Source organism: Eurytemora carolleeae, unplaced genomic scaffold (assembly GCF_000591075.1).
Source record: "Eurytemora carolleeae unplaced genomic scaffold, Eaff_2.0 scaffold1969, whole genome shotgun sequence".
Lineage (NCBI taxonomy): Eukaryota > Metazoa > Arthropoda > Copepoda > Calanoida > Temoridae > Eurytemora > Eurytemora carolleeae.
This window is the reverse complement of record NW_019397858.1, coordinates 5,048-19,501: the sequence shown is the minus strand read 5'-3', so window position 1 is coordinate 19,501 and position 14,454 is coordinate 5,048. Positions and strand designations below refer to the sequence as shown.

The 14,454-nt window shown below is 32.3% G+C and overlaps 1 protein-coding gene across 1 annotated transcript; it reads right to left on the bottom strand.

Annotated features, from left to right (window-relative positions):
• Positions 1-316: 316 nt before the first annotated feature.
• LOC111716134 (low molecular weight phosphotyrosine protein phosphatase) lies at positions 317-7,860 on the bottom strand. Its single transcript, XM_023491558.1, has 9 exons — positions 7,794-7,860; positions 7,262-7,309; positions 5,284-5,349; positions 4,275-4,318; positions 3,433-3,477; positions 2,933-2,994; positions 1,441-1,505; positions 1,074-1,127; positions 317-394 (listed from the first exon to the last, which is right to left on the bottom strand). Exons 1-9 carry the CDS (start codon positions 7,851-7,853, stop codon positions 317-319), a joined length of 522 nt encoding a protein of 173 aa, XP_023347326.1. The 5' UTR covers positions 7,854-7,860.
• Positions 7,861-14,454: the final 6,594 nt, after the last annotated feature.

Below are 14,454 nucleotides of genomic sequence, written 5' to 3'. Positions count from 1 at the left end.
TTAGATACGAATGTGTCGAAAAATAATCGCTGATTACTGTTTGTAATCGCAAATGATTTGTTTGGAATTAAATTGATTTGTTTACGATCCGAGTTGAATGTTGCATCTTTCTGAATTTGTATGGACACTGCGTTTTTCGGTATAAGTCGTTTTTAACAATTTTCTCCTTATAGACGCAACAGATAGAAGTAAGATTAGTAGCGATCAAAAGCGCTTTTTTATCGCATTAAGCCTATACCCCCTCTCATCTTTCGCGAACACTACCTTTAAGCCCTTGATATGAGATTCTTTTTCTACACGTCTAATCCATAATGTACTAACCCCCCCCCCCTTCTGTTACTTTTTTATTTATATTTTCCTTGGGTTTATTTTCTTCGTCAATCTCCTTTAACTTCTGTTCTTGAGATTCAGCATTTAAATAATATACTAATATCGACTGAGCTGTTTTAAACTTAGATAAAGAATTATCTAATAAGAAGTAAATTATTATTTTAAACAAGTTACAACCGTTTTGAAAAAAAGATATTTTTTTCAATAAATAAAATAAAAATTTAAAAAATTAAAACAAGCTTCTGAATGAATTTGTTTTTGCTCTTACCCAATATGAAAAAAAGCTAAAGAGCACGATACAGATTTTAAACTCAGAAGTTTTATTATGATAATTTTTTGATCAAATGCAACCACAAAATATCCCTTGGGTTATATAATTAAGATTCAATAAAAAGTTAGGCTTTTATCGGTGTAGAATTCAATATATTTTGACGTTTAATGAGAAAAAGCAAACAAAAAAATTAGCTTGCGCTGTTTATATTTAGTAATTCAAAATGTGTTTACATTTATTCACTTAAATGTGGTTTTTAACAAATAAGACTTTGAAAGGAATTCTATAAAAAACAATCTAAATTTTCCAATTCATTCATTCATTCATTCATTCCGGACAGACAGACTTGTAAACTTTCGGAAATGAATTCTAAAACTTTAATCTTTAAAACACAGATTTTAGAATAGAGAAGAGAAAATTAGAAAAATAGAAATATGAATTTATTTATTTATTGTTTGTAGAATGCTTGTTCCTTGACCAGCCCTTTTACTGATTTATACACAAGCCAATAACACTTTTCATATCCCTGAAATATGTTAAATCTTTAATAGTAAGTGATACCTACCTACCTTTTACCTGTCAACTTACCCACCTTCACCTACCTACCTATCTACCTAACTACCTACCAACCTATACAACCTTCCAACCTACCTACCTACCTACTAACCTACCTACCTACCTACCTACCTACCTATCTACCTTTCTACCTAACTACCTATCAACCTACCAACCTACCTACCTACTTACTAACCTACCTACCTACCTACTAACAAACCTACCAACCTACCTACCTACCTACCTACCTACCTACCTACCTACCTACCTATCTACCTACCTACCTTAGGATCATCAGTAAAGAGTGCAGGATCAGGTATCTGTATGCCTGGACTTGGATAAAAGTCCCCTAAACAATAAATATCTGATTATTAAGAAAATGTTTTTCAATTTTCCACAACTTGATATCATTCTTTTGATGTTGTAGAACAACACTATCTTGTCACCAGTTCAAAAATGACCTCTCTCGAGTAAAAAAAGATTGAGAAAAAATGCCGGCAAAACATAACTCTGAAAGAGGGGTGATATAAGGTTCAAAACCTTGTATTTAGGGTTAAATATAAAAACTTAAGAAGGCTAAGCACGCACCTCTTCCCCTTTAGTAAGAGTAAATTCAACCTATATGAAGCATAAACTCTGACCGCGTCAACCTTGTTGGACCGGATAGTCCTGTCTATATAGCTAGGTAAAGTACAAACTGGGACCGGAAAGGTTGACTCGGCAAGGAAATTTAAATGTTCTACGGCTGCCCGCAGTGATGGACAACTGCACGATGACCAATCACACAAACTGAAGCCTAACGAGCACAGGCAACGCCCGGTAATTCTGCTTATAATACTATGTAATATACAATAAATATGTTTATTGTAAATCAATTAATTAAATTATGCTTTGAAACTTTAAGTCCCCTCCCCTTCCCCCGATGGAAAAAGTCATTTTTACTTCAAAGAAAGCATGTTTTTATTGAGGCAAATTCGTGATTAAATCTTCTATTTTCAATCCTTAATAATTCTCAAGATTTCAAAAAACAAATTTTAATCCAAATAAAGATTGAGAGCGAGAATAAGATTACCTTTAGAATAAAAAAGTTATAATTTCGGAAAAATTAATCAAGTTTTGAGCTAAAAATCCAATATCAGATTCTAAAAATGAAAAGTTTTTAATTTCCTCGGCTTCTTAGAGTGCCCCCCCCATATACGTATATTATATTGGATGAATGCAAGGCTTCAACAAAATTGAAAAAAAATATCAATTTATTCTTTTATCTAAAGTTTGTATTCGTTTTTTTCCCTCTTTAATATTAATAATTAATAAAGTAGAGTGATCGCCAAGGAAGGTCACTCTTGTATACCTTACTATATCAAAAGATCGTTCGTTCTCTGATAATGAATGATCAAGTTTAGAATTTTCTCGTTTATTCTTTTAAACCCTTTGTCTGATCGATAATGACGGAGTTTATAAACCGCGGGGAAACGAAAGCCAAAAAATTTTTAACATTTCATGTTTCACCTCATTTTCGTGGAAAAATATTCTAAATTCGTATTTAAAAACCATTTCTAAGAATATTAGAAATTAGATGAGCTAGTTTTCGTGCTCTATCTCATTAAATTTTTAATTTACAAAAAATTATTTTCGAATTTGAATTCAGAATTAAATTTCCAAGAAAGTTTGGTATAAATGTTCAAATCCCTGGTTGCAATCAGTTGAATTCTAATTATGCCTAATGTATGCTGTATAATTAAAATTAAGAAACATTTTTAAAGTAAGTCCACTAACCTAATAATCCAAGCTTTTCTTCGCACCCATAATACGTAGATTTCAAATGTTGAAGAATCTGGCTGGAAAGCAACCATATTCAATATTAACTTAGACATTAATCGCATTTCTTAGAAGTTCACATTGTCAAATGAATTCAAGAATCTGTCTTTTTGTGTTAACTCATTTTAAAATTAGATAATTAGTAATAAAGCATTTATAAAAATTAAAAAAAATTAAGTGAAAGAATTGGGTCTCTAAGTAACTACAAACATTTGTTTTTTAATCTGGATATTTGTACAACCCAATGTCGTAGACTTTTAAAATTTCAAACTATGAATGCTGTTAGATCAAATTATCTAAGTTTAAAATATAAAAGGTTTACATCATGAGGTGGAACAAATATAGGAATCAGAAAATCTATGTTGGTGACAAATACTTCCTTTGTGTGATATAAAAAATCTACTTTTTGAACCTTTATACTCGACAATTCGTTTTAGAAGATTTTTGATTATGGATTCCTGTCAGTGCAGAGTATTCTACCACTAGACTTTATATCACTTGATCTAAACACAGGCAGTTTATCAACTATTGTCAGATATACTTTGATCGTGCCACCCTGTAACATAATTGTTACAGAAAACCACCCTATAACTATGGTAACACCAAACCAACATGTAACTACGTTGAGTCGATGATACTAACCAACCCTGTAGCTATTGTAACACCAAACCAATATGTAACTACGTTGAGTCGATAATACTAAACCACCCTGTAACTATTGTAACACCAAACCAACATGTAACTACGTTGAGTCGATAATACTAAACCAACCCTGTAGCTATTGTAACACCAAACCAATATGTAACTACGTTGAGTCGATAATACTAAACCACCCTGTAACTATTGTAACACCAAACCAACATGTAACTACGTTGAGTCGATAATACTAAACCACCCTGTAACTATTGTAACACCAAACCAACATGTAACTACGTTGAGCCGATGATACTAAACAACCCTGTAACTACCCTGTAACTATTGTAACACCAAACCAACATGTAACTACATTGAGTCGATGATACTAACCAACCCTGTAACTATTAAACAATAAGACTTTCCCGCAACATAATTCAATTAAGGGGACTGGAAAGTAAAGATGTGATTCACAACAGCACCCAAAATCGTTTTACAATAAAGGATATTATATATTTTTCTAGGTGAAAATTGATTATTTTCAATTGTGGTTTCACTATAAAAGCGAGTTGCGCATTTGTGCTTTAGAGTTTATGAAGGAAATTAAGAGAGAGCAACACTTTTAAACGTCTATGTCTACAGTTCCTAAAATCACTCTGTTCTTTACCTTAAGACCTTAGATTCCTTCTCAAAGTGTGGAACTGCAAACTTCTAAACAATGCAAGATTGTTATTTACAATCGCACCCCTGACCCTCCAGTAAAAGTAAATTAAACCTTAAGTCTGGCCGCGTCAACCTTGTTGCACCGGCTAGTCCTATTGAGTGTCTGTTCTATTTACCCAATTTCCAGGCGATACAGTACAAAATAGGACCGGAAAGGTTGACCCGGCTCGGAAATTCAAATGTACTACGGTTGCCCGTGAGAACATACTTATTTCAATATTTAAAAAATGAAATACACGCATATATAAAAAATTGAGCATCACGCACAACCAGTGTACATTTGAATAGCCTAGCTGGGCCAACTTTGCGGTCCTAGTTTGGACTGTCCCGCCAATTTACAATTTCTAAAGCTTTAGTTGTGTGTGACATAGATTGATTTACAGTATTTTCTATGTTTATTTGTAGGATACAGTTTGAATGCAACACTACACACTCATAGATGATGTGCCCGGAGTTGCCCGGGTTCACCATGGCCATGGGTTTCCTAAAAAGATATATTTTAACCCATCTCATAGGTGGCGAATAAATATATAATGTGTCTCTACTAGTATATACAGGTAATAATGAAAATCTATAATTTATAATAATGCATTCAAACTTTATCTCGTACTTAGAATATACACTATACATGTATATATGTTAGCAATAGCTGGCCAAACGACTGGACCGAATTGTTAAATTTTTTAGTGAACTATTGGGTACCCTGGGAGTAAAAAATAGGCCTAAAAAATGATTTTCAATATTCTGAATTTTATTTTTCAAACTTCGAAATTTTTTGTTCAAGTGTTTCTAAAATTCCACGGGTAACGCTGGGCACTTCAGCTAGCTAATAATAAATAAGGTGGTAAAAGAATTTTGACTACTGAGGATCGTCATGAGGCGTGAAACATTATGTTTAGTATAATTTAATTGTAATGTGTGTGTGTTGTGGATGAGATTATATTAAAAGAAACCTGTAATATCTCAGAAACTAGTCTTCCATCAGTGCTTTTAGAAACAGATAATCCAACAGATTTAACCTTAAAGTAAAGCGTTTAATTGGTTTCTAATCTCTTGATCGTTTCTATAAAATTCAAAATAAATATAAAAATTATTCGGTCAAAATCTCGACATATTTAACCTATCCAATGTAATTTTTTATTTCTATAAATGTTCTATAAATAGAAAATAAGAAAAAATATAAGCTTTGAAGTGTTAGACAGTGGCTTAAATAAGGGGGGTTATAGGGGTTACTTACCCCCCCTAGAACCCTTGGGGTAATTCCCCCCCCCTTCCCCCTAGAATCTTTGGGAAACAAACATCCCCGTTTAGTAACTTGATCTCCATTCTCCATGTCCATGATTACCAATATAAGGACAAATGTAAAAACCATTTTGGCGCTTCGTGCAGATAATCTTACTCAACAACTTTAACAAAGTAACATAGATAAATTTCACCCAAAAATCGAGTTTTTTAATGCAGTAGCGTAGCGTATGTCAAATTAAGTATAAAGCTCTTCCGGGGGGTGAATAAAATGTTAAAAGATCAAAATTATTAAGAATTAAATTTTTAAAAGTAAGACATTTCTCTTTTAATATAGTGAAATTAACATATATACCTAGTACATTGACGACAAGAAATTTTAGAAATTAGAAATTCGAATATAAACAAAGATTTTGAAAGTTTTGCAGAGTAGCTTTTCTAAAGATTTAAAAAAGTAACATTTTTTCCTCTTAGAGTAAAACTATTTTTTATGTTACTTCAAATAAATTCAGTTTTTTACAGATCTTTGTAGTTAATGTATAACGAATGACAATAATGAAGGATATTAAACAAGGTGAAAGCTGAAAGGTTGGAAATGAATTGCCTGTATTTAATGAAGTTTGTAAATGCCAGAAATGAGTGGAAAATGCAAATCAAACCCAAATAAAACAAATAATTTGATATAAATCATGATATTTTTGTGGGGGGGGTAAAAAAATTCGGCGCGCTTCGCGAGCCACATTAAAAAAATTCACCCCCCCCCCCCTACAGAATCCTTATTTACGCCCCTGGTGTTAGAGACAAATTATTTGAAATAAAGTTATCCTACCCTGGTTATCCTTATCAAGTTATCCTTATCAAGTTATCTTCATTGTGGTTGGCTAACAACCTACCCTGGTTATCCTTATCAAGTTATCTTCATTGTGGTTGGCTAACAACCTACCCTGGTTATCCTTATCAAGTTATCTTCATTGTGGTTGGCTAACAACCTACCCTGGTTTGCCGGGTTCAAAATTGCATAGTAAATTGTGTTTGCTTATCTTTAATATCATCGTGCTATTTAGCAAAATAAAAATATGGAAAGTTTACACTATTATTTAATATAAAATATGAAACCTTTTGGCCGAATTTAAAGAATTTGAGCGGCGGTTTAAATTTAAGCCGCGGCTTTAATATGGTTGGTTCCACTTAAAATTGCATCAAATTTTTCAAGATTTAAACCGGCGCTTAATTTAAACCGGGTTTTGTCAGATTTAAACCGCGGCTGTAATTCTGTAAATTCCATCTCTTGTCTTTTTCTAGTCTTTAATAAAATATAACTATGGAAAAGAGTGTTAGAGATAAGTAATTCGAATTCAGATTTATAGAATCAACAACTCTCTACCATGAACTATAATTTTTACCTAAACCCTCTAGTTTAACTTTTTGACTTTTGCTTCCAACAAAAATCATAGTTTGAAATATTAAAGGTCTTCGAAATCAGGTTGCAACGATACAGGGATTATAAAATTATAATTTGTGTGGAGTCTTTTTAGTTCTTTAATAGATGCAAGCTTTGGCTTGTCGTAAATATACTGTGTCTAAACTACAACAACAGTTTTTATATGTTTTCAAATAAGCGTGATTTAAAAAAAATCAAGTTTTTTCCTCAAATAAAAGGTGTTTTCTCGTAATTTAAACCTAGTTTACCTGCCAACCAAACAGAGAACAGCCCATATGATTAAACAGAGATTCAGCCTAAAATATATTCTTTGTATTAATTGTAAAGGAATTGAGCCTTGGCCACAAACTCTGATTTTCTAATCCTTGCAACCCAATTTGCCGACTTTAAACTTATTTTAGGTCATTGAAAAAAAATGACTGTGTCAGCTTTTAAGTAAAGATGAATATGGACAAATGTTTTACATGCCTTTATTATCGAAGTTACTTACAATTGGTCCCTAAATCGTACGTATCATTGCTTCCTGAACTATACAATTACCTTTGGAACCTAAACTATACTTACAATTAAACCCAGAACTATTCTTACCATTGTTTACTAAACTATACTATCTATTGGACAAAACTATACCTACCATTGTACCCTGAAATATACTCACCCATTGACCTTGAAATATACCCACCATTATACCCTGAACAATACCTACCATTGGACCCTGAACTATAATTACCATTAGACCCTGAACTATATATCTACCATTGAACCCTGAAATATACTTACCATTGGTCCCTGAACTACATTTCGAGGACAAACAATCAAAATCTTTTTATTTTTTTCCATCTTGACTTTTTCTGAAAACAGATCAATTTGTAAAGGAATTGCGCCTTTGACACACATTCAAATGATCTAATCTCTATATCTTTGAAACCTTAAGCCTTTGATATATCAAGAATAGTTTATCTAACAGAATTTAAAGTTTGGAACATTATAGGTATACGACATTGGGTTGCTAAGGTATAAAGGTCAGAATTCCTATTTATATATTCCACCTGCATGCCATGCCCCTATACAACTTGATAAATTTCCATTAAAGGGAAAATCAATAATATTTAAATTGGTCTTTCAAAGAAATTTCGCAAACGATTTAATTAACGACAACCTATATTTCAAATCACAACTGCATTTTTTCGTAGAAATCGACAACTCTTTTTAAGGTTAGCCGTGGACAACAAGGATGTACTATTTCATCAAAGGAATTGAGTTGTTGTCACAAGCTCAGATTTTCTAAACCCAATATCTCTGCAACTGGATAGTGTAAAACTATGATATTTAAAACTCAAATTATTTGATCAACCAGTATTCATAGTTTGAAATATCTAAGGTCTACGACATTGGGCTGCAAAGTTATATCGATAGAAAAATTTTAGTTTGTGGCAAAGACTCAATTCCTTTCACAAAAATTGTTCTTTGTTTCGAAAATAACCTTTATACTAACAGAGTACACAGAGAAGATAAACGTATCAGATTTATAATTAACCTTCAAATACCAAGAATGGAACAAATATCGAAAGTATTGAAATAAATGTTAAATATTTCTCCACATCTTAAATATTAAAAAGTGCTTTCTATGTTGGTGTCTACACACCTACTAAGCTAGATATTCTGACTATTCAGCAGGAAATAGATAATCCGGGACCTGGGCTTAGAGGTAGATCTAGACCCAATCGTTTTTGCAAACTTAATTTGAAGAAAAATAATCTTTAGGACTGAGCATTTTCTTATAAAACGAACGAAAACTACCAAGTATAAACTGTTTATAAGAGTAATTAGGCAATGAACTATGAATTATGCTTTTACAAAGATCTGCTGAATTTCAAATAATTAAACTTTAACTTTATTCTTTGAGACGCAGGGATAAATGAATACAACTTTTGTAAGGATTAAGTTCAACTCTTTGGCTAAATTTGAACACTGATTCTATAAAGACCTTTGGTGAGACAAAAACAAATATTAGTGATTTTTTTATCTGAATAAAAATAATCGAAGTACAGTTGATCATACAAAAAAAAAACATTTTCGAAGTACAACAGTCTCCAATTTTAAATAAAATATTTCTATTCATTGAAGGGAGTGTTCGCGAAAAATTAAAGGGGGTATAGGCTAATGGCGAAAAATAACCGCTTTTGCTACTAATCTTACTTCTATCTGTTGACGTTGCGTCTATAATGAGAAAATTGTTAAAAACGACTCATACTGAAGAATGTAGCGTCTTTACAAATTAAGAAAGTTCCAAAATTCAACTCGGATCATAAATTAATCAATTTAATTATTTCAAAAAATCATTCAGATATTACAACCTATAGTCATCGATTATTTTTCGACGCATTCGTATATTTGGTTGAGATTAAATTGATTATTTTACGATGCGAGTCGTATGATGCAACATTCTGAATTTGTATGGACGTTATACGTTCTTCAGTATAAGTCGTTTTTAACAATTTTCTCCTTATAGAGACGCAACAGATTGAAGTAAGATTACTATCGATCCAAAGCGATTATTTTTCGCAGTAAGTCTATGCCCCCTTTCATTTTTCGCGAAAACTCCCTTTAATCTGACTAATTTTGGTCCGGGACATCCATCGAATTTTTGTCCGTTACATCAAAAATTTATTATTCATCTGACGAAACTTTGTCTGGGACATTCAATATTTATTAGTTTTAGGCGTTTTTATATTCTAAAATAATTATATCATAATCATTATCTCATTATCTTGTTTTAAACCATTTTTTATCGGAGAATTCCGATGTTTTCTTTAATTTCCGCTAAAAATTAATTGTTTTTAACGGAAATTAAAGAAAACATTGAGTTTTATATAAATATGATGGTTTGATCGTGTGAACCTTTAATATATCAAACTTGGGTTAATTAATCTAACAGTTATCATAGTTATCAAAGGTCTACGACATCTGATTGCAAAGATAAAGGGATTGAAACATTCGAATTTATGACGAGATTCAGTTCCTTTAAAAAAAAGTTTTAAATTTATTTAAATTAAAAATCTTTTTGATTTTGATAAAGCTGCGAATGTTAATCCTAAAACTAAATCTTCCAATATAATGCTCCTTGATAAAAAAAACATATTTTGTACAATAATGAAGAAAAAAAATAGAAATGAAACAAATCCAGGGGTGGGTACAGTGTTGGGGGACAGATTCAGGGAGGGGCGTAGCCACCCCCTGAATTTGGAATTTTTTGTTCCTTTTTTCAGAATAGCTTCTCAATAGCATGCTTAAGGGAAAGAAACCCCTGAACAAATCTATTTACAGATGAATAATTATGATAAAAAACAAGTGGTTTTAGGAAACCAGATTCTACTCAACATGAAATGAACACGTCGTATTTTTCTTTTTTAACATTTAAGCATCTAATTAGGATAATATTTACATTAGCTGGACTTAGGTTTCATGATACCGATATAGTCAAAAAGCTTAGGAAAAATCAAATATATTGATTAATGTCTAAAACTGTGTTTATGTAAAGATAACTTCAGGTAAAGCTCAAAAAAACATGTTACATGCCCGATACGGTTCCCTTTACACAGCTAACTTAGCAACACTGAAGATAGTGTTGTTGTTTTCTTATCCCCTAAGAAGGATCAAATTCTATACATTTTTTCAATGTTTCTGTTGCATGATCTAAAAGTCAATTTTACACAGAAACCAAAAATTGAAAATAATGAATTTTTCGATAAAAATTAGAATGTCTCATTCATTTATGAATTGTCAAAGGTTGGAAGGGTACCGTTGTAAATCGGGCGTGAAATTTTTCAAAAGAAGGTGTCTAAAGACTCGTAAATTATAAAACTTAGCAAAAAATAATGCCAAGGTTGTGCTAAAATATTGGATTTAATATTTAAATTTTGATTGAAATTGTAAAAATGAAACATAAAGCTATTATTGTTTTCTTATTACTTCATTCCAGCTTTCATATATCAAAACATAAATAAAGTTGCAGGTTCGCAGTATACAAGTTGACAGCTTCCAATAACATATTATTGTTTACTATAGTACATGCAATTACTGACCATTTTGCAGTATTAATCCAGCCCAACAAGAAGTATTTATATCTGAAAGGTAAAAAATTGAGTTTTTGCCACAAACTCAAATTTTCGAATCCCTATATCTTTGCAACCTTATATTAATTGAAATATATAAGAGCTACGGCATTGGGTTGCAAAGATATGGATATTAAAAATGATGAGTTTGTGTTAAAAGTTCACTTCCTTTGTAACATAAGTTAGAAAATTTGATGCTACTCAAATTATCAACAATCCACATATTTGTATATTTTTTGGCGTTTGAGTTCTCAGGAATCTGATTGACATCTTTCAATATTTGAACAGTCCATTAAATACATATTAAATATTTAACATTAATAGGTTAAAACATTTCTTAAATATAAATTCAATTAAAAAGTGCAATACTCTGCAAGCCTACCATTCTATTAGTAACTATAGTGAAGAAAAAGTTTCAGTAAATTTTTTTTTTGATAGTTATACACAACATGCATTCCACCACTTCATTAAGTAAACTAATGTTTGTTTTTGCAAAAAATATCCGTAATACGTATCTTCCAGTTTCTTTTTAAATCCTTGAATGCATCCTTAAAGTTTTTCTCCCGGAGGCTAGAGTGGATCTTCGAGTGCAAATGAACGAAACAACCCTCACGGAGAAACCATATTCAGTCCAGTCCATCCAATAGAGAGGAGTAGGCTAGTTTATCCAGTAGAGAGTAGTAGACTATCTACTCCTCTAGTTAGACTAGTCTACTATCCAGTAGAGAGGAGTTAGTATATCTAGTATGGGATTAGTAGACTAATCTATCCAGTAGAGAGGAGTACACTAGTCTATCCAGTAGAGAGGAATAGACTAGTATATCCAGTAGAGTCGAGGAGTACACTAGGATATCCAGTAGAAAGGAGTTGACTAGTATATCCAGTAGAGAGGAGTAGACTAGTATATCCAGTAGAGAGGAGTAGACTAGTATATCCAGTAGAGAGGAGTACACTATAGGATATCCAGTTGATAGGAGTAAACTAGGATATCCAGTAGAGAGGAGTATTATGTTTTATATCCTGTGGAGAGGAGTAGACTAGTTTATCCAATAGAGAGAATTTGACTAATATATCCAGTAGAGATGAGTAGACTAGTATATCCAGTTGATAGGAGAAAACTAGGATATCCAGTAGAGAGGAGTAGACTTGTATATCCAATAGAGGATTATACTAATATATCCAGTAGAAAGGAGTAGACTAGTTTATCCAGTTGATAGGAGTAAACTAGGATATCCAGTAGAGAGGAGTACACTAGGATATCCAGTTGATAGGAGTGAACAAGGATATCCAGTAGAGAGGATTATTCTGTATATACAATAGAGAGGAGTAGACTTGTATATCCAATATAGAGGATTAGACTAATATATCCAGTAGAGAGTAGTAGACTAGTTTATCCAGTTGATAGGAGTAAACTAGGTTATCCAGTTGATAGGAGTAAACTAGGATATCCAGTAGAGAGGAGTACACTAGTATATTCAGTAGACAGGACTAGACTAGTATATGCAGCATAGAGGAGTACACTAGTATATCCAGTAGAGAGGAGTATACTAGTATATCCAGTAGAGAGGAGTACACTTGTACATCTAAAAGAGAGAATTAGACTAATATATCCAGTAGAGAGGAGTAGACTAGTTTATCCAGTTGATAGGAGTAAACTAGGATATCCAATAGAGAGGAGTTATCAATTGAAAAATAGTAATTCGCTGGGAGGAAATAAACGTTGAATTAATTAAAGATATAAAATGCGTATAAAATCTCTTATTGTTGCATTGCTTCTTGGTGTGCTTGTCTCTCATACTCTGGGTGCATATCTGAATAGGAGAGGTATTAGAGAGTGTAGGAGTTGAAACTTATACTGAAAGAAACCTACAAAGGAATTGAGTCTTTGCCACAAACTCTGATTTTATATTCCCTATATCTTCACAACCCAACGTCGTAAACCTTAGATATTTCAAATTATGAAATCTGTTGGATCGAAGAATCTAAGTTTGAAATACCAAAGGTCTACAATATTAGGTTGCACAGATATTGGGATTAGAAAATTAGAGCTTGTGTTAAAGACTCAATTTCTTTTGTCAATATCAAAAATGACATTTGTTTTCTTAAAAAGAACCAAAGGTTTTGACTTTCTATGAAAGTATCTAAAAGAATGGTTTCAGAAACATAGATTCGACGCGTGACTTCAAGTCATCATCTACTAAAAAAGTGGAATGCCTGAAATTTTCTAATCCCTATATTATCTGATGGTGTAAACCTTACCGATTTTAAAGTTAGATTATTTGGTCTAACAGAATTCATTGGGTTGCAAAGTTTGTGGCAAATACTGAATTCCTTTTTATAGAAAGTAGGGGGGGGGGGGGNGGGGGGGGAGAAGTGGGAGGGCGATGCGCCCTAATACCCTAGGTGAGCAAAAAGAACATTTCATAAGCAAAAACTACGCAAACGCACTTCTCTTTGCCTAATTTTTTTCAAAACTATATTTTTTTCATATAAACGATAATGTACAGGCAATTTGCTCATTGGCCTTAGTTTCTTCACAAGATCTTTTTTATTCCTTTAAACACCCACCCCCTCACATGATATCTGTGCTAGTAAAAGCGATTTATTCTTATTAATTAAAATTAACCTAATCTACTTGTTGTAGCGTACACTCCGTACCGTCCCTCAAGATGGGTTCCCAGGGCTTTCTGGCATCCAGAGAAGCGAGGAATTAACAGTGCAGGTAGATAATCTATCATTTCATGTGCAGGTAGATTTATAATCTATCATTTCATGTGCAGGTAGATTTATAATCTATCATTTCATGTGCAGGTAGATTAATAATATATCATTTCGTGTGCAGGTCGATTTATAATCTATCATTTCATGTGCAGGTAGATTTATAATCTATTATTTCGTGTGCAGGTAGATTTATAATCTATCATTTAGTGTGCAGGTAGATTTATAAACTTTCATTTCGTGTGCATCATCAAGTTTCATTCTACTCGAGCTGACATAGGCAAAATGGTTTTAATATGAATATTTCACTCTGACCTAATCCCATTCTACAGAGCAACTTTAAAAACGCCCTATTAATGTGGAACTAATCATTTGTAAACTACATATTTTTCATTCACATCTGATTCATAACCAACAGAAAAAAACTGCCACAAACTCAAATTTTTTATTCCTGTTATATCAGTAATCTGTTATATCAGTAATCAGTTGTAGGATGGATAATCTAAGGTGCAGTAAGTCTAAATCTGCTTGGTTGGATCGGAGCTGTGGGAAAAAGATGATTGGAGTTCTTTATTTCTTTTATTTGTTTTCCTTCCATTATAAATGTT

Bases quoted from the DNA above. Each gene is read 5' to 3' on its own strand.
- LOC111716134 (XM_023491558.1), bottom strand. From the start codon at position 7,853: ATGGAAAAAAATAAAAAGATTTTGATTGTTTGTCCTCGAAATGTAGTT. The intron at 1,128-1,440 runs GTAGGTAGGTAG...AACATATTTCAG, and splicing joins TCTTTACTGATGATCCTAAG to GGATATGAAAAGTGTTATTG. The intron at 395-1,073 runs GAACAAGCATTC...TCTCAAGAACAG, and splicing joins CAGTAAAAGGGCTGGTCAAG to AAGTTAAAGGAGATTGACGA.